The sequence below is a fragment of the Anas platyrhynchos genome, chromosome 21 (assembly GCF_047663525.1).
Source record: "Anas platyrhynchos isolate ZD024472 breed Pekin duck chromosome 21, IASCAAS_PekinDuck_T2T, whole genome shotgun sequence".
NCBI lineage: Eukaryota > Metazoa > Chordata > Aves > Anseriformes > Anatidae > Anas > Anas platyrhynchos.
Genome location: NC_092607.1, coordinates 9,448,145 through 9,471,143, shown reverse-complemented (window position 1 = coordinate 9,471,143; position 22,999 = coordinate 9,448,145). Strand labels below are relative to the sequence as shown.

Here is a 22,999-nt window from a genome sequence, read left to right as displayed (position 1 = left end):
ATTTAGATTAGTCATTAATGATCTTGAAAACTCATCCATTTCTTTTTTAAACATTCTTAAAGATCGTAAAACAATAACTAAGCACATTTGGAAGTGAATTTTATACAAAAAAAATGGCAGTTGTAAATCCTGTAACTGTTATAGAAGTTCATCGTTTCTTGTTTTGCTACCATACAAAAGCAACTTCACATTTGATAATTCAGCCACAACTGACCCATGCTATTTCAAACTGGCAAAGTATGAAAAGTCTTCACGTCAATCTATCCTACATCTCCAAGCATTGATTGGAGTCTGAACTGCTTTGCAAATACTGCATATACTTTTTCCTGCATATGCTTCAAAATTTAAGCATGCAGGATGTTTCTACTTAGTATTGCTAAATTTATATTAATTTATATTTAATTAATGTAATCTACCAATCTCCTACTGCAGGTGCAAATGCTAGCAGGATTGAAGCTGTTGTTAATAATTAACATCTAAGAATGAGTGACTCCAAATGCTAGGAAACTGAATCATGTACTATCAAAAATGCTGTAGGATTGCCAGTGTGCTTCTTCAAAATGAACCAAAACATAAACCATAACAAAACAAGAACCATTTTTCAGTGCAAGTTTATCCTTACCCGATGAGAGGGATTAAGATTGTCTGTATGATTGGGGAAGAGTTCAAGTGTCAAAGATGGCTGCTTTAATATTCCTGGCAGCAGATCCATGTTGGAGTCACTTTCCTGGTCTGAGACATTGCTTTCCAGTGAATCAGCTGTAACCGAAAGAAATGTGAATTTTGTCTTACCTTCTGCAAAAAAAAAAAAAACTGAACTCATTGGCTTTTTTTTTTTTTTTTTTTTTTACAGTATCATGACTGCAGACCAAACTCATATGTCCAACCAAACACACCAAGGCAAACAGATACTGTCACACAAACCTGAATATATACTGAGGCCTAGACTGAGAAAAAGTTGTACAGAACAGATACTGTCTCAGAAGGAGTCAAAAACTCCTGGATATTGGATATTTAAATCAAAGTATCAGTATTTTTCTAGCAAGGGTCTTGCTATTCACACCACTAGTTTGCTTATTTGGTATCTGCTTCTGATACAGCTCTCTAAATAAAAAAAAAAAAAAGTTATTTTCTTTTTTTCCCCTCTAAATAGCATGCACAAAATGCTCTTACTTAGGGACTCCACTGGTGATGGGACAACAAAAGCTATTTCTGTCAAGGCATCAGCATAGTAGAGCACCTTCTTCTGCCCATTGAAGATACTTGCCCCAACATCTTCTGAAATAATTGCATCATCTGAAACAGGCAGAAAAGGAAAGTTAAGTTAAGAGGAAAGTTTACCTCTCTGTACACTTCCTCAGGGGAAGACCTTCAAATACAAGGTAAAATGAGAAGAAATCATGCAAGTGTCACTTTAAAATCAGAAGATTTCACAGTCAATTTTCATGGCGAACAACCACTCTCAAAGAAATTTTTTTTGGTATCTTGAAGGAAATAGCGTTTTGGGTTGGAAAGAAATTTCATTTTGAAAATATTTAAATTATACTTACTATAATATCATATTTTCCTTGCATTCAGTAGTCTGTTCAGTAGTCAGTAAGTAAGCATCTGCTACAAGCATTCATTCAGTAGCTATTCCTATCCATTTCCTCTAAGACAGACACCATTCAGTTTGTCAATAAACTTCCAAATGCAGCTTACAACATTTACAGCTTCAGCCTGACACTATTCTGGAATTTAAGCCAATTTCTATAGATTCTTTGATGGAGCCATGCTATAAGTAAATTAATAAAAATGCCTTTTCCTTCCCTGCGCCTCCTCCAGAAAGAATAGCAAGGGCTTTAAGCTGAATTATTTCTCTGCACCAGTTTACAGAAGAGCCCTTGTAATAGCTGCTTCAGCAAAACCACTGGAGCAGAGAAATTCAGCACTCTGACATGAAGTGGCCAGAGGCATGCAGACCTCTGAGTCATGCTTTACCAACAGGGAAACATTCCTGCATCTCTCAACAAGCATCATCTCAACTCAAATCCAATTGCTTCTTTGCCTTTGCAGGGGGGATGGGGACACAAAACACATGTTCATGGATTTATTTTAATCACATCTCACTGGAAGCTCTTTTAGGTTTGTGTGTTTTTGTTGTTTGTTTTTGTGTGTGTTTTGCTTTAAGCAGAACCATCCACAAATAGAAAACACATTTAAGAAAACAAATAACATTAGCCACGGCAGACAGTAGGGAAAAAATCTACTGCCGATTAGAAGCAGACCTCCTTCACTCCCATTCTTGATTGCTTTTTCTTTTCTTTCTTTCACCATTAATTAATCTTTTTGGTGGTCTATTAATTAATCCAAACAGCTGAAGTTCAACGTGAACTTTTAACATCCACGTTAAAAAGCCCATACTAAAACAGGTTACCTCGCTAATTCAGGGCACTGTCATCTGTGCAGTTGTACTGACAAATCCAACTGCAAAAAGAAGGGAGAGGGCTCTGCCTCAGAGTGAAGCATAACAACCCCATCCTCAAAGAAACATTAAACCAAGCCCTGGCCATTTTGTAACCTCTCCTGACTTGTTCTGAGAAGGCCATGCCTCTGTTCTCTTCACTTCTCCCCAACATTTCAAACCTTCTATCATGCATAGTTTATTTTTTTCAGAAAAGCCTTCAGCTGGTCACAGTAAGACAAGCCCAGAGGAGCAGTTGCTGTAGTGGAAAAGAACAGACTAAATTAAGCAGGACAGGAGAAGAGCTGTGTGTAGGCTGCAGCCTCAGTGACCTACAAACAGGGGCTTGATTTCTTTACTTACTAGCAAGCATGATTACAGCTAACATATTCACCAACATCTCATTTTAATCTACTTACAAAACACTAAAAATCACAATATTGCAAGCACGTCTGCTGATACACACTATAATCTGTATCCAATTTCACATGAATACTGGTTTTGGGTTATACATGAAGACCCACCAAGTCTGCCAGAAGTGCAGAATACAGGTGTTTCTTGCTGAGACTACTTTCTCCCAACAACAAACACTGGCATTATTTTTCCTCACTTTGGCTTGAACCTTAGTCTATTTACACATTCCTTTCTAATAAATGTTCATGTTTATCCAAAAAAAAGTACGCAGGTGCTCAGATAGGTATCTGGGAGAAAAAAAAATATCCTAGAGGAGACAAAACATTTTAATTTAATGTTACATCATTTACCACGCCTCACCTTGTTCAGGTCCCTCTTCATCACTGCAGTTATTGATTGACCAGCTTGTTGAGACATGCCCCGTCCACCCAGGGTGCTTCCCTACGTCCACTGACCAGCCAAGAGACAGCAAGAACTCCAGGAAGTGTGGCTGAACAATTCTGGAAGACTCCATGTTCTTCAGGATCTGAAACAACCAGCAACACCATGGTATTGGACAGGGTACTCCAGGAAGCAGCTCTTCCCCTCCTCACCCCACCTTTGGTTTTGTAATTAAAAAATATTGTGTCACTGAGATGGTTTTGCCCATATACAGCTGTTCTGGAACCCCAGGCTTTCTATATGGACACCAGTCCCTGCTGCCCAGCATCATTCATCCTGCTTGGCAATGTCCTGTTCAATCGAATCGGCTGTCTGCCATCGTTGCTGAAGCCTGCAATCACACCACTACAAATGGTGATTCTGAGATTTATCCAGTCATCAGGAATAAACCAACACAACTGTTCTGTGTAGAATGTGCATTAGCAGCAGACATAAGAGAATTTTTACTATGAAATTGAGAGAAAACTTTAGGAGAAATGCATTTCACCACTTCTAACCTGTACCTGACATACCGTGATTTAGGGCACAGGGGCCTCATTGCACATTAAATTATGAAAGAGATTTTGCAAAACAATTTTCAGCAGGACTGAGCATGCACTTTAACCAAATGCAACACTGTACCGTTCATTTTGAACCTTAATCCCACTTCTTATAAAGATCTGGGATGTTTCCACACCCAAAGACAATTCTTATCCCATTGTGACTGAGTGAAAATTGAGAGCTTCACAAAGTGTCATGCAGGGAGACGCAGATGATTTGTGATTTGATCTATCAAACCACTGGGATGTGGAAGAGACAACTCTGCATAGTGCATCTCTCCTTCCTTCCTGGGCCACATGGAGTTTGTTTTGTGGCCAGAGTGTTTTTGGTTTTTGTTTGTACAGGGACAGTGTGCTGGGACTCTGCCCTGAGAGAGAGACTCTATTGAATCAGAAACTGCACTATCAGGGGCAGACCCTGGAAGGAAAGCTCCCAGAGAGGTGGTTCTTCGTGCCCACATGGTCCTGGCACCCAGGCCTAACACCCTGTACAATATTCTGAAATATTACTGATATGCTCAATAAAGTCATAGCTATGCTTCAGGATGAACTGAGATACAAAGTAGCTTAGAAACCAAAAGCAGAAAGCATGCAAGCTCAAGATTTACACAGATGTATGGTTTTATATCTAAGCTCCTTCAAGAAAAGAACTTACAGTAAAGTAAGGATGAAGGAGTATATTCAAAAAACCACTAGCATCATGAAGTATGATATAAAAAGCATGGGGGCAGCTTCATTACCCTGTATAAATAAATTTGGTGAGACCCCTCTAAACTGTAAATGCATATCATCACAAGAGAATGGGGCTAATGTAGGAACACTCAGGTTAGACAACACTACTCTGGGTTGTGCAGCATCCGATAAAAAGAGCCGACACCACTCCTTGTCAAAAGAGTAGGAATCACCTTGCAGAACAGAATTAGTTCCTGAGGTAGAGATGCATGAACACACACACACTGATGGGAACATGCACATGGATGGCTGAGTAGAGCTGTGCAGGCATTTCTGCTCAAAGCAGCATTGTTACTTGGCTTTGATCTCCTCCGCTCCTAACTTTTGACTTATTTCTGTTTTGTTTCTTTTCAAACACAGAAACAGCATCAGTTTTCTCACTCAGTTCAGTGCTGAAGAGATGAGTGTCTTATTAACTCAACTGTGACTTTGCACGACCAAGAAGGCTTAGAAATCATTGCAAGATGTCCAAGGATCTGAAGCAGGAATGCCATCTTTATCATGTCTGTCTAAATGTGCCCAAAAACCTCTCAAATATAAAGATTTTCTTAAATTGGCATGGCAGAACTCCTAAGTACTGACTGCTAATTGGATATCCAAAGCCCAGCAAGTTCTGTTGGACTAAGTAATTTCTGTAAATAAATCTTACCTGTCTAAAATCCATAATTACATGTAAACATCAGAGGAAAAAAGCGTTCTGTTAGCTCAGCAAGAGCATAACATTTCTGGAAGGCTGGTAGATATTAAATCCTGTGTATCTTGTTAGCTAACTTTGGAGACAGTTTACTTGCAACTCAGAACCTGAAAACTCACAAACAGCGTGACACTGGCCTCAAGGATTGGTGGTATTTTACACTCAGATGTGGAAGGTGCTACCGTGTTTCTGTCAATTGTATATTCACAGTACATGAGGAAACCACATGTTAATTGTTTTTGAAGCTATGCTTTTACTCTTTTGTATAACAATTACTAATAGAAATGAGGAGAAAGTACCACAAAAAATATTTCTAACAAGCCCATAAGCCTTCTTCATGTAGTGAGTTTCTAGGTCACAGTCTAGAGAAATCACAATTGAGACTTGCACAAATTAACCTGATTAACCTAATCGTATCTGAATGTAAATAGTATAATACAGAGATTTACAAAGCAGTAATACTTTTTTTTTTTTGTAAAAAGTTTTCATTTCTTTGACATATGTTGAGCATTAGCATCAAACCAAAATACCTGGCTATCGCACACAGCTAGAACAAATTGCAACAAACTGCAGAACTTCCCTACAAACTGAGCCAACAAATCTGAAACACATTTCTGGTATGAATCTTTGAACTCTACAAATAATATATTTTCATTAATATACATACAAAATGTTTTATCGAGGCCTCACAGAAATCCTAGATGTAGATAATAATGTACTTCAACCTATAGATGAAAAGGTATGCAGTCATTTGTTACAGCTCACATAGTAAATAAACACAAAGCTCAGAATCACTGTTTTCAGTACTCTGCTCCAGTCACTAGCAGAAGATTACCAGACACAAGACAAAAGACTGATCGCTCCAGACTTACCTCCTGGCTTGTTTTCTGGCCTGCCTTCATGTAGAAAACAAAAACAGTATCAAAAGGACGACATGGTAGTAAATCCAAGTAGCCAAGGTCATCGAAAAACCCAGGAAGAGCAGGGTCAAGCGCAATCAGGTGAGGAGGTAGACGACTGTTAGCAGGCTCCTATTCAACAGAGTTCAACAGCTTCAAAAAATCTTTCAAATCAGGTAAGTTCTTTATGGCTTTCATAATGATCCGTTAAGAAAAATAACATTTTGCTCAAAAAAGAACACTCCCTTCCACAACAAATGCAGCAGAGACTTTCAAAATATTACATGGCTACATACAATCATATTGTATCTAGTTTTGTATTAATACCTCATATCAACAATGTATAAAATACCAAGCACTTTTGTATTTGTGCAAGATCGCCTATATATGTTGACAGTATTCTGGAAGAAAACACAACAAATAAAAGGGAAAATCCACAGGTAAGAGGCAGAATTTCAATTTAAGGATGTGGATTGTCTCTATAAACCACTGTTACTTTAACTTCAGAAAGAATAAACTCTACAATCTACGTGTACTCTAAAGTGTTTACATATTGTTAAACCATTTCAACACAATAATCTGTAACAGAACTTCTAAAGGAATTATATTTATTTATTATATTTTTGAAATGCTTACAAAGTAGCCCTAACTCAAGCTGGAGAAATAGCGTCAAATATAACCAGGTGAATGTGATAGTTTATGTACCTACTGCACAAATACAGATAGAGCCACCTATTCAGAGCATGTTCAGCTTGACGTGTGGCCTTTCACGACCCTGTTCTTAATCCTGGAAGACTGAAGTTCATCACCTTATCCAAGTAGACTACAGCACAACAGCAGATGGTATTGCAAAAAAGGTCTTCCACTAACAAAACTTTAGTTTTTCTCATTTGCTAAGCCATATGGATACTTATGCCATTAGTATAACATTAAGAAGTATCAGGTCACCTTCAGTGCCTCTAGAGACAGAAACCCGAAGTGAGAGAGGAACAGGCGTGCTGTCTGGAACTCCTGGGCTGCTGGCGGGGGCTTACACTCTGTAATCGGATCAGGAAAGCTCTTCTTACGCCACTCCTCTTCACTTTTCTGATCTATTGAAGTCTCAAAAATAATCTGCTGGGCCATGCCATTTCTCAGCTTCTCATGTCGCTCTTCAAGCTGCACAGACATTAAGTGTTGAGTTGACTCTACTATGATCTCTCTCAAACACAACAGCTCCATCATTTAGCAAATCTGTAAGTCACATGCAAGAGCAGCTGCAACTCTACCAGCAGGATGTGTACTAAAGTACCATCAACAAGACCTTGCACAAGGTTACAAGGTAAACGTCTCAACACCCTGTTTGCATGGGAAAGCTGTTGCAAATTATGGACCCAGTTATAAGCAACAGCCTCTCCCTTTTAAATGAACAAAAACTAAAGTGAATTTGGCATTGTGAAGCTTTAAAATACTTTTATTTTTACACACACACCCCACACAAGGGTGTCGGTGTCCTTTCAAAAATGCTATTTACATTTCCCCAGAAGATGCAACAAAATGCAAATCATTTCTTCCTAGCAATACCAGGATATTAGAAACTGGAATAAAATGTGTTGAGCAATGCTCCTCAAGAACACATTCAAGACACTGCCATCTTCCTGGGGGAATGCACAGAATCATTTGTTCGCAGTTTATTACCCCATTAATATGAATTAGTCAAGCTGAAGAATTATACCATTTACAGTAAGACGTTAATGTGTGATTCATGAACAAACATAAAACAAGAGCAAAATGAAGTCAAAGATTAAAAGTTACTTACTTCCTCATTCACAATTTCATGTAAATCAGGAATGCTCAAGTCTGCTTTCACAAATGGGATCTTGTCCACTTCCTCAGGAAATGGGCGGTGCTTGACACTGTATTTTAATCCAACATCATTTTTAGGAGCTGGTCGAGGTTCTGGTACAAAAGTCTGTCAAAAAAAATGGGAGCAGGAGATAGTTTCACTCAGGGCATTGCATCATTATACAACATATTATAATGGGAAATGTACCCTCCCACCACAAGTTTACTAATTCATATATGAGAGGTATCATTAAAAAGCATTCACTAATATTTTTAGAATAGACTTGTACCAAAAATGTCACTGTAAATTTAAAAAAAAGAAAAAAGACACTGTTTTGCTTTATGTGGTGATTGCAATTGCAATCACGGTACCTATTATACTTGCTTACCTCTAAGTACTTTCAGATCCTAATAAAATGGCAAACAATCCTCTGCATCAACAGAGGAATGAACAGCAGATCGAGGGAGGTGATCGTGCCCCTCTGCTCTGCCCTGGTGAGGCCCCACTTGGAGTACTGCATCCAGGTCTGGGGTCCCCAGCACAAGAAGGACAAGGGCCTGTTAGAGCAGGTCCAGAGGAGGGATGGAAAGATGATCAAGGGGATGGAACACCTCTCCTACAGAGAAAGGCTGAGAGAGCTGGGGCTGTTCAGCCTGAAGAAGAGAAGGCTCCAGGGAGACCTCATTGCAGCTTTTCAGTACTTAAAGGGGACTTATAAAAAAGATGGAGACTTTTTACTCAGGCAGATCATGTCAGGAAAATGGGTAATGGCTTTAAACTAAGAGGGGAGATTTATACATAAGGAGGTAATTCTCCACTCAAAGTGGTGGGGCACTAGAACAGGTTGCCCAGAAAGGTTGTGGATGCCCCATCCCTGGAGGTGTTCAAGGCCAAATTGGACGATGCCCCAAGCAATCTGATCTAGCGGGTATCATCCCTGCCCGTGGCAGCTGGGGGTTGGAACTATGTGCTCTTTAAGGCCCCCTCCAACCAAAACCATTGACCCTGATGCAATTCTAACAGCTTTTTCAGAATTCTCTACTTTAACCTTACTGACTATGATGATGTCAACAAGTCAAGCTGAGAAGTCCTGAAAGTGAACAGCAGCAACGCTGTGCGTCAGGAGTGAGATTCCCTGCTAAGGTATCAAAAAGACTTGCATTATCTATTGTAATGCAATTTTGACATTGCTATTGTATTATGTCACACCATGTAATTCAAAAACTGAAGCTACCACTGAAAGCAGCAGAAGGTCTAGTTGCAGGTTTGCAGGTGCGTAAGATCCAAGCAAAACCAAGACCTTTATACTTTGAGGGCTGCTTTCAAATTTATTTACAACCCAGTACACTTGAAAAAGGCAACACTTAAAGTTATGTAATGCCTTTAGGTTAGAACAGTTCCCTTCAAACTGGTAGGAAGGTCTCCAGCCAAGATGTGACTTGTCCTTTGGTGATAGAGGCAACACACTTGCACTGACACTATTTAGCAAAATGCTTCAGCTTAATTGACAGCATAGCTCCAAAGGCATCAAGTGAAGGGTCTTCCCAAAGGCTGCTCTGCAGAGACCAGAGTCATCTAAATGTTAACATGACAGCTGAGACTGACAGGCCCACATTTCAGCTACATTATTATTTCCTGTATTTTACTGAGGGTCATATGAAGACTTTCAAGATTTGGAGATGTTTACAAACAGAAAGAAATTTTGGTAACTGAAGGATATACTCCACTAGGCAACTGCAGTAAGAAAGTCTACTTTAAAATGAGATTGGGCTATTTCTCCTTTACTATTCCTGTCCAGAAGCATTCCATCTCGAGTCCAGAGTTCATCTAGAGTCTGTCTAGAGTCCAGTCTAGAGTCCAGAGTCTGTCTAGATTTTCTCCACTGTAATTTTACCCCCGTCTTTGCAACACTGGGCTTTGCAGTTAATAGCTGTTCTCTCTGCAGCATCTCATACCGTGTCTCCAGACTGTTTCTTCTGCTGCAAGGGCTTTGCCTGACATCCTAATATCAGCACCAACACTCATGCCTACACAACTAAGCACACTGTACATTGCCCCATCACCTCCGAAGATGCTTTCAAAAAACAAGAAATACGGAGAGATCCCCCTCCCACTCCCTTAAACAAACCTAGACAGCAACAGTGCTTTCACAGCCTGTTTTTATTATTAACCACAAGTTGTAAAGAGTCACCAGAGACGTGTCAACATTACCTACAGCTAAAGGCCCCATGGCTCAGCCTTAATGTATAATCACCAGTTCTGCGGGGCTGTCTCACATTAGTGGAATTTCTGCTGAACATCAGCAGTTAAAGATTTCTTTATGGGCTTTGATAGAGACCTTTTGATTTGCTTTAGCTCCTCTTGGTAAAAGACAGAGTTGCTGGGCCCATGCAAATCTTCCAGATGTCCCACGGATCAAAACCGTGACAGAAGGGAAAGAGTCATCTGTAAAACACATGGGTTAAAAGAATAATACATCATAAAATACAAATACTTCACTGAGCAATAATTTAACCATAAAGAAACACAGTCGTGATTACAGAGATTTTGTTTTCAAGGAAAACTCCCTTCCTGACCCTAAAGACAATTTCTAGTGAGTAGAAAACACTGAGCATAATCCTCCTCTGTGCAAATTCAATACTGACGCTTTTCAGAGAACTGACCCTGTTCAGAGAACAGGAGGTTAGACTGCAGGTTAGACTTCAGTTCTTCTGCAGTGCCTTTCAATTTGCATGATTACGGTTCTAACACTGTAGGGATTTCAGTCTCTCTTCAAGATGTAAAGGCCACTGAAGTTTGCTAACTTAGCAGACGAATCACTATAGTATAGTATACATATAGAGGTATACATTTTAAAATACAATTAAAAGCTATCTTTTGTGCATTTAAACCATAAATTGACACCACCAAGTAACTACTAGATATGTATTTCTTCCCTGGTATTTCATGGGCAGCATACCGGAATGTACAGGGTACAGCACATTTACACAAGCACACATAAACCAAACCAGCTCCAAACCACAATAATCCACTGCAGTGGTCTGCCTCAAAAGTGACTTGACATACTTACACATTACTGCAATTAATCTTGTATTTCGAAGGGGATTTATACACAAGTTCTGCACAACAAGTAAGGCTAATTTAATTTCAGATTGTAACAGCTTTACAGGATTCCTCAGTAACGCATTTAGTACAGGCAGAACAAGGATGAGATTTGCTCAGCTGTTCTGGCATGTTCTAAGCTGTTCCTGTCAGGAACATATTTGCTCAAATGCAGACTGAGAGTGAACATATGGCAATGGCTCCCAGGATGAGCTGCAAGATCTGGTTAGTGATTCTTAACGAGATTGGAGCATTCTGGACCACAACTCAAACTAACAGTTCCTTCTCTTACTATCAGTGGCCACAATCTGAGCTCATGATGTTAGTTCAGTGCAATCTATTTTCAAGACTAGTATCTAGACTCAGTCCTGTCCATAGATGAGGAAAACACATCTGTGTCAGGTTAACACATCCAACAAACATTAGTCTTAAGTGGAGCTAGTACAAAAGAGGAGTTTCGTCTACTCTTTTAGGTGATGCCTTGATACATGAAGACTCATAAGAGGGACTTAAAGAGATTAATTGTTCAGTTCAAAGCATCACGTCAATACCACCAGATTTTTTTAATGCAAGCTCTCCTTGGTCAAAGCATAAAATGCTAAAACAAGTCAAGGAAAAATTCAGCTGTGAAAGCCAATACTCTCCTCTCAATAGATCTCCTTTACAGTAGGTATCATCGATAGAACAGAATGGCATACTAGAAAGCTATAATGGCTCCTTAGCAACTAAAATTGTGCTGAAAGCACCCACAGAAACATTTAGTAACAAGAGACCTAGAGCAAGCAAAAGCAACTGTGCAAAGCATAAAAGTCTCACATGAACTACTTGCTGAGGACCAATCCCCATCAAACCTCCTATACTCTTAATGTTTTTTGTTCTTTTATAACATGGATTCATAGGCTATCATTTAGATGGCAGTCACCTGCAAGTATCTGGATAAAAAATTGCATGAACAATTTGGGTGCGTTTGTATGTTTGACTATCACTGACACTAAAGTTATTCCAGCCACTTCATTCCAGAGCAACATTCTGCTCAACAGCACATCCACAGAACAGGTAAGATCCTAAAATGTGAGAGGTACTTGATGAAGCACCTTTGTTTTACAGCTGCGTGCAGAGGAGTTTTAACTAGAGGAACAAGGGAAGAAGTGTTGAACTTACTCTGTTCATTCCCCAGAGGCTGTTCCAACATTGCCAGGATGACACTATTATCCAAAACAAAGTAACGGAAGCTATGTTTGTTTATGGTAGGTAGACGAGAATATTTAATTAACGTGGTTTCATTCACTAAGCTGCAAGGGGAAGCAGGGCCACTGGGAGAAGGAAATGCTCCAAGTAACTGCATAATACTGCAAATGAGAAAAAAGTTAGAAGTTACGAGAGATAAAGATTTACTGTTCCACCCAAGCATGGACTTTCACTCATATTCTTCATTTATATCTTGATGTATCAGTTACCCTTACAGTTAGAGTTACCAGGGCAAACCAATTATCTGCAGGTGTTGGACACCTGTAATGGGAAGAGGAAGACAGCAAAGGCAGAGCACAGGACAACCCTGCCCAAAAAGCAAACTGGATGGAATTTCTGGGTGACTTTTCAGATGCTCTCGCTACATCAGAGACCTCACCAGGTAGGAATCCCTAATTAGCACATTCTCTGACAAGGCAATGCTGAACAACAAACATCATTTGACAAATTACATACCATGTTAATGTAGCTTCAGCGGCATCCTTCACTCTCATGGATGCAGGGTTTGGCTCCTTATCTCCTTTATACTTGACCTCTTGTTCACTGCTTTTGGATTTACTTCCTGAAATGCCCAGCTCCACAATCTCCAGTACCTCTTTTAAGCAATCCTAAAACATAAGAGAACCTATCTTAAAACGGAAACACTCTAACAGATGCCTCAAAGACCTCAGTGAAACAGCAACAGACCGTTGATTCAGATGAAGTGCTACTGGTTATCTGAGCTCAGAGATAAAGGCAGAAGATTTTAACAGTGTTGGAGTAAGACCACATTTACTATAGGAATTGTATTTTCTCTGTGTGCAGATGTCTGATTATGTTTGTATGCCTCTATATCTCATGCTGGAAAGTGCTCTGAATGCATTCCACTACACATGTAGAAAACAGTCAAGAGGACTACTAAGAATGCAACTAAAAAATGTAAACATATTTTACAAGATAATAAATGTATTTCTGAGGTTATCTGCAGAACTTTTAATTAAGTTCTTAGGTCATTAAGAACAAACTAATCTGGAAAACTGCAAGAAACCCTTTTCCAAATCTTTCAATTGCCTACAGTTTTCATAAAGTAGTATATCATGGTATCTAATTCATCAAGAGAACAATAGCAATATTCTAAAAGTAGACAGCAAAGCAACAAGTCAATTGCAGAAAAGGCCAACACTCAGTAGGATCACAGTTATGACTGACCAATACTGCTCGTTACAAAATCATTTCCTGAAAATATTTGGATTGCTACAAGTTCCAGTCTCATGGCTTAAGGGAAGGGATAAAAAGGAAAGCTTTCTCAAGAATAAATAACTGGCTAAGAACGAAACATAAGTGGTCAGCTTTTACCACCAGAGACCAGGCAGAGTTCCACACCTTGGTCTGTGTTGTTCCTTGAATTCACAACTGATGTAGAAAAACAAGTGAGAAGGAAGGTGAAAGTCTTTAGACAAACCCAAATAAATCAGGGTTGAGAAGCAAAGACCATCTATGAAGAATTACAGAAAGAGTTTACAGTATTGGCTAGTTAAACCAACATGTGAATTCAAAGTAGGTATCAGGTGAGGCACCTTGGACAGTCTGATCCTTACACTTGGCAAACACAGTGAGAGGTTCCCGTTGGACTATCATGGCTCAGGAATGAGCCACCAGATTTCCAGTATATACTGCACATAGTATAACACCATCCTGATAACCAGTGATAGTCAAAAGAAGAAAAACAAGTGGACCCCTTTACAACATAAAAAACCATGATGTGACTGCATAAACCTGTGCTGTGACACATCCAGGAAAATCATCCTTTCCTGGTCACCTACTACTGTGCCAATATCACGAAGTACATGCAGAAAGCATCTTTATGGAAAACCTTGCTTGAGAATTCCCAATTTTTCTGTTTTTTCTTAAATATACATTTTCATATATACGTTTATATATGATTACAGAAAGATTACTGAGCTTTCTCTGTAAGCAGAGAATGAAAATAGTATTTGTACAAAAAAATGAATTTAACAGTATGATAGGAAGTGATCAGAAACATGTATCTTTCATTGCCTGTTCTCCTCAAACTTCCCAAGGAAATTCCACCTTGGATTGAGCCATGCCTTGCTTAGTTTCTAGATAATTGCTTGGTGAAACTATGATTATAAAAAACATTTAATTTTCTTTAATTTTCTATGTATTTATTTATTTACATTTCGTGTTTTTTTTATTTTCTTCTCTTTTTTTACTTCAATTTCACAAAGCAAGGAGAAAGGTCAAGACGCTTTCTTATAAATATGAAAGCTATGTGTAAAACTAAAAATAGTCTCAGTAAATAAAGAGCAGAAATCAAAATTGAAATCTATTTTTCAAGTAGGCTGGTTTTGAAATTCTTGGTGTATTTTTGAAGACTACAAAAGCATGTTGTTTTAAAGTATAAAGAATAGATAGGTTGGGGTTGAAACGTGTAACAACTGGGTGTGCTCACAATGTGTACACTAGAGATACTTACCTTCTCGTCCAGCATGTCAGGATGCTCAGTAAGCCAGACACAGAGGCACTGGAAAGCTGCAACTATCACGGAGTGAAGGTCACGGGAGTGGAGTGGGGCTGGCCGGCTGCACTGGTAGACTATATAGCTGCATACTGAACTAATAGCTCTCTTTTGATCAGAGGAGTCAACAGTCACCTTCACCTGTATAAAAGCAAGTAGAAGAGGACCGTCAGGTGAGGATTACTCCACAAAATCCTTTAGAGAAGAAATAGTTTTTAAAAGCATTTCAAAATATGACCCCTGTTCCACAGGGGTCAGTACTGGGATTGACACTATTTAACATCTTTTTTGGTGACAAGGACAGTGAAATCAAGTGCACCCTCAGCACGTGTGCTGATGAAACCAAGCTGTGTGGTGCAGTTGACACGCTGGAGGGAAGGGATGCCACCCAGAGGGAGCTGGACAGGCCTGAGAGGTGGGCCTGTGCAAACTTCATGAGGTTCAACAAGGCCAAGTGCAAGGTCCTGCACCCAGGTCAGGGCAATCCCAAGCACCAATACAGGCTGGGCAGAGAATGGAGTGAGAGCAGCTCTGAGGAGAGGGACCTGGGGGCGTTGGTTGGTGGGAAGCTCAACGTGAGCTGCAGCAGAAGCAGTGTAGCCAGCAGGGCGAGGGGAGGGGATTCTCCCCCTCTGCTCTGAGACCTCACCTGGAGCCTGCGTTCAGCTCTGGGGCATCCAGTACAAGGAGGACACAGAAGTACCAGTACGAGTCTAGAGGGGGGCTACAAAGATGATCAAGGGGCTGGAGCACCTCTCCTACGAAGACAGGCTGAGGGAGGTGGGGCACTGGCACAGGCTGCCCAGAGAAGCTGTGGATGCCCCATCCCTGGAAGCGTTCAAGGCCAGGCTGGATGGGGCTTTGGGCAGCCTGTGCTGGTGGGAGCTGTTCCTGCCCATGGCAGGGGAGTTGGAACTGGGTGGCCTTTGGGGTCGCTTTCAACCTAAACCATCTGTGATTCTATGATACTGAAACTAAAATAAATGCTGCATTAAGGTGCCACCACATTTCTTGGCTTTGTCTTCAAGAGCAAGAATGGCACCAATACGATTTGATAAGAAATTAACTGCAAGCTGAAACAATTAGTATTTATAACTTATTTTCGGCAGGTACCTCTTTTCAGCTATAGCAACCCACTCATCTCTGAAAACGCACTCACTCCCAAGTCTCCCTTCCACAGGGCTTCTTTCTGTTTGTATGACTTTCCACTAGGTGTATTTTGTCAGCACAGTAATACTCATCAGTGAAAAAGTGAAAGAAAAACTACACGCAGGCAAGCAGATTAACCAGAAAAAAATGCAGAAAAAAATCTTCAGCTTCTCTCCCAGCTCAGCAAGGCTTCAGAGAACAAAACTCTGGACCAGAAGGGTTAGTGAAGAGCTTTGCAAACTGAGGCACAGGGATCAGCATTATAAAATTAAGCAATAAGTGTATCTCTTTTCTTCCCAACCTGTGCATGGAACACAGGAATGGCCAGTTAAGCCTGGATTTTCCTACTCTGTAGCATTTGACGATGCCATGTAAAGTCTTATTTATTATTTAAGAAACAGTCTCAATATCAAAGTAGGAAGCTGGGTGGTTTTGCTGGTGACAACAAGGAAGCCAGACATCTGTACTCAACCAGGGGATGGACAATACTTTGGAGCTGTAGGCATTATTTCCTTCAGGAGCATAAAACATATGGCAAAAAGTACCTTTAAGATTAGTATATGAAAAGCATGTTGGTGAACCAGTACTCCTGTAGGAAACAAGATTTTCCAATTTACGAATAAGGTAATAAGGTGGTACTGAAAAGATAAAGGGTAGGGCAGCCCTTAACCTTAGAAGGACGTTGGGAATCGTAGCTTCCAAAGGCACAAGCAGAATCAGTTCTCCACTCTGAAGCTATGCAGTAAGAGGTGGTCTCTTTCCACCTGATTCATTACTAAGAGAAAGAAGACTATCCCAGATATCCCAGAATTATTTTAGTTGCATGAGAATTATGCACAGATTACAATGTTTAATATTAATCTGGGTAAGCATTTGTAAATATCCGCTTTCACATTCCTATCTCATTGCAAATGGGGGGGTGCGTAAAGATAGCCTGGCTTAATCACACAAGACACAGGAACTCCTTATTCCATCCTGTGCTCTGTAACACCCCATAATCATATTTGAACTCATTGCAGAATACTTTCAAAGGTATCCTTTAGCTCATGCCATTGCACTAGTAAAAGAAGTATGCAGCCCAGCATGGCTCAGTGCTGACTCCAGGCTTTAAAAAAGGCCTATGACATGCATATTCAGAGAGATCTGTCGAGGCCCCAGGGGAACATGTCAGGGAATGCTGAACTGTCACACCAGTTCATTGTGGCTGCTGTAAATACACTAAAGTATTGCTTAAACATCACAAATGAGAGCCCTGAGGCAGAAAAGGGAATTTTACTTTTATCCAAAAAAGATCCCTCAACCTAATAGTTTTAGTTATTGTCTATTTACTAATTTGCTAGTTAGTCCCATTATGGGCTAGGTGAGTCTCCTCAGAGTTTAGTAACACAAACTTCAGCTGAGGGTGCCAAAATCAAACGAGTAGTTCAGCTGGGAAGTGGTGAAGAAAAACAGCACAGCCAGTTTCAACTGAGGAACTGTGTGTAGATAAAGCTTCTGAGAAGGTGACATTTTCACATCAGAAATACACTATCATTTTCTAAGTCCAAATTATATCCAACAAAAGCTTAGAAAACAAATCATTTACAAAAATGGCAGTCAAATTATTTAATGCCCTGATATATTTCCATCCTGGACTAACTACAATAGAAACTCTTGTTTCTAAGACTGATTATACAGTGAATGGACAGACTGAACATCCAGCCAAGCAAGCTATGATAAATGGTTCACAGTAGCATTGAAAACTAATGGCCCAAGCCCATACACTGCCCACTGGAAACTTAGTGGCACGTTTTCTCAGCTGTTCAACCTAGTATGTCAGATGCTTCCCCAGCAACGTAAAAAGAAAGAAATAAAACCACAACCAAAACCCAAAACAAAGCAAAAAGTAAAAAGATCGATATGTGGATCCATGAGAATGATTCGGAATCATCCAGCTAGCTCAACAATATCAGCCAGAACCACATGGTAGAGCAACATGTATCTGAACCAGCCACCCTGAGCTTTGCTTTCAGCCAAGAGGCATTTACTTGATTCACTTCACTTGAACCAGTGAACTTGTGCATTAGGGTAAGATGAAGCAATCCTACAAGAGGAGGACTGTTTTTTTCTCAAGTCCAAATAAACTGACGGACTCAGATGCAGACTTCTGCCTGGTGGCATGACTTTCATCTGAACAGGACAGTAATCACCCTTCCGAGAAGAGGCTGGAGCAACCAAAACTTCATCTCTCACCTTTGCCAATCCAGAGAGAAGTTCCAGCGCAGCCAATGAGATGCTCATGTCCTGCCTCCATTGCGAGTTGAGTCTTTGGGTTACCAGGTGAATGCTGCGTATCAGTAGTCCTGCAGCTGTATCTGTATTAAGAGCTAGGATATAACCCCAATACCACACAGCATAGGGAGGGAAAATAACTAAGCATTAGTAACAATAAAGCAAAGCACGGGCACAAGCCAAAGCAGCCACAATACACACACAATTATACACAACCCACAAGCTAGAAATTTGGTCTCTCTTGCCCAGGCTAACTTCCTCTATACAACACCAGCATATTATAGAAATGCATTCAGACTATCATCTCGTCTCATTTTGTTTTTGTTTCTTTTGTAGACATTTTGGACAATCACAGCACTCTGTCACATTTCAGCAACAGAATGGCTAGCTTCAGGTTTTGATACTGTTCGCTATTGTACTTAAATTGCTCTGATGTCTTGCAGACTCTGAAGAACTTCAGCATTAATCATGCACATTAGACATCAGTACTTACACATGTAGGCACTAGTAATAAAGTAATAGAGAACGTGTAGCTTCAGATACCTAAGTCAGAAGTTAGCTGTTCTCTCTGTACTTAATTTTATCAGAAGTTGCATCAGGTATTTAAGTGTAAATAACGAAAGAAGCCATCCTGGAAAAAAAATATATTTGGTTCTAGACTTTTAATTTACCTGATCCTCTAGCTCAAAATTAAAATTACAAAATGTTTTTAGGCTCAATTGTTCATTAAGACTGAACTAGTCACATTAATTTCAGAAACGATGTTCTGTCACCCTAGTAGGGGATTAAAATGTTAGCTATAGTTCTCCAGTAAATATAGACCATCAGTTTTCGACTTTTCCTTCAAACATACAGCAGAAATGTAGAAATTTGTTTCATAAATTTATTACAACCTTACCTCCTGTGCACAGGATTTTTTTTTAAACAGTAAAATAAATCAATAATGCCAGCAAGTTCAGGGTCAAAATATTACAAACATACTTTAAGTTATATCATGGTTTAAAGAGCCAGTAATTCAACTACAAGATTATTTTTTTTAACCTTATAAATGGATATTTTACATTGAGAGATTCCAAGTGATGTGGTAAAAACTAGCACTTCAATCATTTTAGAAAAACCCTTTTGAGAAAGTGCTAACATGCTTATGTGAATCACTGTATCTAACATTTCCATGTGAATATACTAAAATCTTTCCCATTAATCTCCCTCTTCTTATTTTGAAAACTAGAGGAAAAAAATCATCTGGTGAGAACAGTTTTTTACCTAGCCTACAAGATGGTCTGTTCTCCCATTCACTTGGCTAGCATCAATTACATTGCTAAAGACCAAAGGAGCAAATAAAATTCCAGAATCTCCACATTCAGCTAGCTTACCACAGAAAAGTTTAGAAGAACATTTATTTTATTAGAGATTAAAAATGCACAGTACGAGACATAACAAACTAATATTAATTGAAAAATGTTTGTTATAATTACACATTGCAAGCATTCTGCTTACTTGCTCTATAACAACAGGGGTTCCCCAGATGGTCTTTTACAACAAAGGTGCTACAAAGCTCACGTAAGCATTTGGAATGCTACCAAAATGAATAAAGCAATTAATTTATACCTGACATGTTCCATTACTATTCATGAAAACTAAACATCTTGAAAACATATGACATAGTAAAACAGTTTGCAAACACTTTTTCCATAATTTATGTTATTACTTTGAACATGTTAATTGCAGAGTCCTTTAGTAGTATTGAAAACCAACTACCACATAAAAACCAACCAGCACAGATGAACATGAGCATCACGTATGGGCACATAGGAGATCAAATCAGTAACAAACAAAGGAGCTACCCACCTTGGGTTCAAAACACCCATGCATATTAATGCATTAGCCAGAACTACAAAAGGGAAAAAAACGACTTGGGATATAATGACACATTTTTTTCAAAAGGGTTATCCTTACCATAATCCCTTAAAAGGGCTTGTGCTGGTCGTTCGCTGTCAGGTGTTGTAGGCTCTGTACTGCCTCCACTTGCAGTGCTAATGCCACTGTTAGTACGACTGTGGCTTTTGAAGAGGTTATTTTCACCACCATTCTGCAAATTGAAAGTCAGTTTTAAGTGATAACATTTTTTGAGTAGAATTCTCTATATAGCAGGATACTCCAAATACAGGGGAGAAATATGATCAGACCTCAGGGAGCTAACTGAACGTCTTAAAACAGCAGATAAAATGAACCACATTCTTTCTAAAGCAGTAATTTCATAAACGAAAATCTTACCGTTTCCATCTGACAGCCAATGGCTTCTAACAGAGCTGAATCTTGAACAATATTTAACATTGCACCTGAAGATTAGATGAAAGAAGGTAACTACTAAAGACCATAATAGAACAGTCATGGCTAAAATTTAGAGAAGCACTGAAGGTCTAGAACACAATCCTGTTTTATAGAGAATTTTTATAAGAGTTCTATAAAGCACAAGTATTTGCTTCGTGCTTAGCAATTTGATACAGACAAGAGCTGAGACAAAGAATGTTTTCAGCTATTTTAAAAATGCTTTCAACATAGGTGTCTTAAATTCCTCAGTTCAGAAGGATTTTTGTTTCACAGAAGGGTTGTAACCTTTCCCTGTCTCCCATCAGACTGTGATCATTTAAAAACTCAAGTTAAAGAGATTTATTGATTCTGTTAGTAAAATAACAGTAGTGTTCAAATAACTGAGACAGCTAAAGTGCACTGTGTAGTCCAAAGCCATCTCAAGGGTTATACAGTACTGGCCCGAGCTAATCTCTGTGCCCGGCACAAAGAGCCTCCCTTCCTCAATTTGGCCATTAGGAGCCAAAAGGCAGCTGGTTAATGGCAAACCAAAATAATAGTTTCAAGTTTTACTGGACTGACAGCACAGACAGCAACCTATTGGAAAGTAAGGCAGATAAGGTCTGGTCCATTCAACAATCCTTAATACATCAACTAAAGGGGCTGTGATCATTCTCACACTGATCGAGAATCCCCATTCCACTGTAGCAGAGCTATTTTATAGAGATGTTTCTGCCCAAAATCTAGACCAATATTCACATCAATGCTCTCCAAAACCACAGATTATCAAATTAAATATCACTTTCATTCTGATTTGGCTAAAACATAAAACCAACTTCCTACATCAGGAAGTCTGAGGCAGAATACACCCAAACTCTCTGCATAGAAGTGATCCCCAGGATCCCGTTTCTGTGCTTTTTTGTTTGTTTTCCCACTGACGCCCAAAATAACGTACTGAAGAAGCTGAAGCTCTCAGTACAGGTGTAAGCAACCACACTGCATTCAAATTAGCCAGCAGGTAGACAGAAAAATCCATCCTGGGAGAGATAACTACACACAAGTGTTAGACAGTTAAAATTGCTGATGCATTCTAGATGTCTTATGTCAAGTAGTGCAAACAGCCTGTAACTACATTAATTTTTTTCCCCAACCTGACAATGAATGTTTAGGAAAACTCCGTTGCTATATAAAGAGAAATGCACTGGTCATTGATAAGTATTTAAGGAGTAGCTGGAAATAAACACCATCTTTGTTTAGAAGGTGGTGGCACATGCACGAACCTCTTGCTAACCTGGAGATTCATGAATCCTCTCCAACCAAAGCCAGTAGGACACAACTTCACATACGGAAACCAGAGTTTAACAACAGGAGAACAGGGTAAACAGTTCATTAAGGTGTCTCAGCCAGGTAATGGTGAAACCATCCTAGGCAGAGGATCTGCCCAGCTGGATGCAGGCACCAGAGGGGTACAGGAACACATGGGTAAGATATAACAGAACATCACCCTGCAGTCCCTGAGCCAAGACAACCACTAATGTGCTGATGAGTCTTCCTTAGAGGACCACTATGAAACCATACATTTCCTCAGCCCTTCACCAGCACTGGCTACAAAACATTCTTCCAAATTATTTTCCTCTATTTTCCTTCTGCTAGTAAAGGAATAGTTTCAACCCCTGAAAAGCTTTTCAACCCTGAAGCTTTCTGAAAGACTTTGCAGACTGGATTTGTTTCCATTACTGCAGTGCTTTTGTCCTTTCCCATCCCTCTCCTGTTAGTCAGATAGGATCTCTGCATTCCATGGAAAGAAAGGTGCCTACCCAGGGCAAATCCACTTGCTCTTTAAACAGTCAAAAAGAAAATGGTATGGTAATTGTTTTGAGGGACAAGGACACCATAACGTGGAGAAAAAGTTACTTCTACATAACAATAGGGAAATGAATCAGGGAAAAATAAGGCAACTGAATTTTTACTTGTCTGAAAATACATCCAACTTGAAAGATTATGCTATATTCACGATTTCAGCTTCTAGTTACTAAGTATTCACATGTTAATACATCTATTACCTCAAAGAACAGTTTGTTGCCAAAACATGATGCATCTCCAGACTAATTCTTGAAGCTTTTATGTGAGGATTTATATAGTATCAGACAAACATAATTTGTATTCTGCCAACACTGGAGTTTCAATTTATTTCTGGGCTTAATTGTGCAAAGAAGTAAAATGTTCCCTGTAATCCACTAGTCAAGAATTCTTACCAATATTAAAACAACATTTTTTTTCAATTTATTTTCCTAGTTATGGACTGACTTTACATACTAGAACATGCTTTAATTCTATCTTTACTTTTCAAGTACCATTCTACATTTATGAGGAGAAAGACACACATTTTTAACAAAGATGTGACCTTTGTAAAG

At 39.4% G+C, this 22,999-nt stretch overlaps 1 protein-coding gene across 4 annotated transcripts in view; it reads right to left on the bottom strand.

Moving 5' to 3' along the window:
- RALGAPB (Ral GTPase activating protein non-catalytic subunit beta) overlaps positions 1–22,999 on the bottom strand; it is a 65,319-nt gene that overhangs the window by 10,525 nt on the left and 31,795 nt on the right. For 2 of the 4 annotated variants that reach the window (XM_072026281.1, XM_027472922.3), the window contains 13 exons: positions 20,550–20,614; positions 20,232–20,364; positions 18,237–18,358; positions 14,814–14,996; positions 12,794–12,945; positions 12,251–12,438; positions 10,326–10,432; positions 7,961–8,113; positions 7,111–7,320; positions 6,136–6,294; positions 3,218–3,383; positions 1,174–1,296; positions 623–759 (listed from right to left, as the gene is read on the bottom strand). In XM_072026281.1, coding sequence (XP_071882382.1) covers positions 623–759; positions 1,174–1,296; positions 3,218–3,383; positions 6,136–6,294; positions 7,111–7,320; positions 7,961–8,113; positions 10,326–10,432; positions 12,251–12,438; positions 12,794–12,945; positions 14,814–14,996; positions 18,237–18,358; positions 20,232–20,364; positions 20,550–20,614 — 1,898 coding nt within the window. Of the gene's footprint in view, positions 1–622; positions 760–1,173; positions 1,297–3,217; positions 3,384–6,135; positions 6,295–7,110; positions 7,321–7,960; positions 8,114–10,325; positions 10,433–12,250; positions 12,439–12,793; positions 12,946–14,813; positions 14,997–18,236; positions 18,371–20,231; positions 20,365–20,549; positions 20,615–22,999 lie in introns of all 4 variants that reach the window. The other 2 variants (XM_072026280.1, XM_072026282.1) reach the window with 1 other exon arrangement.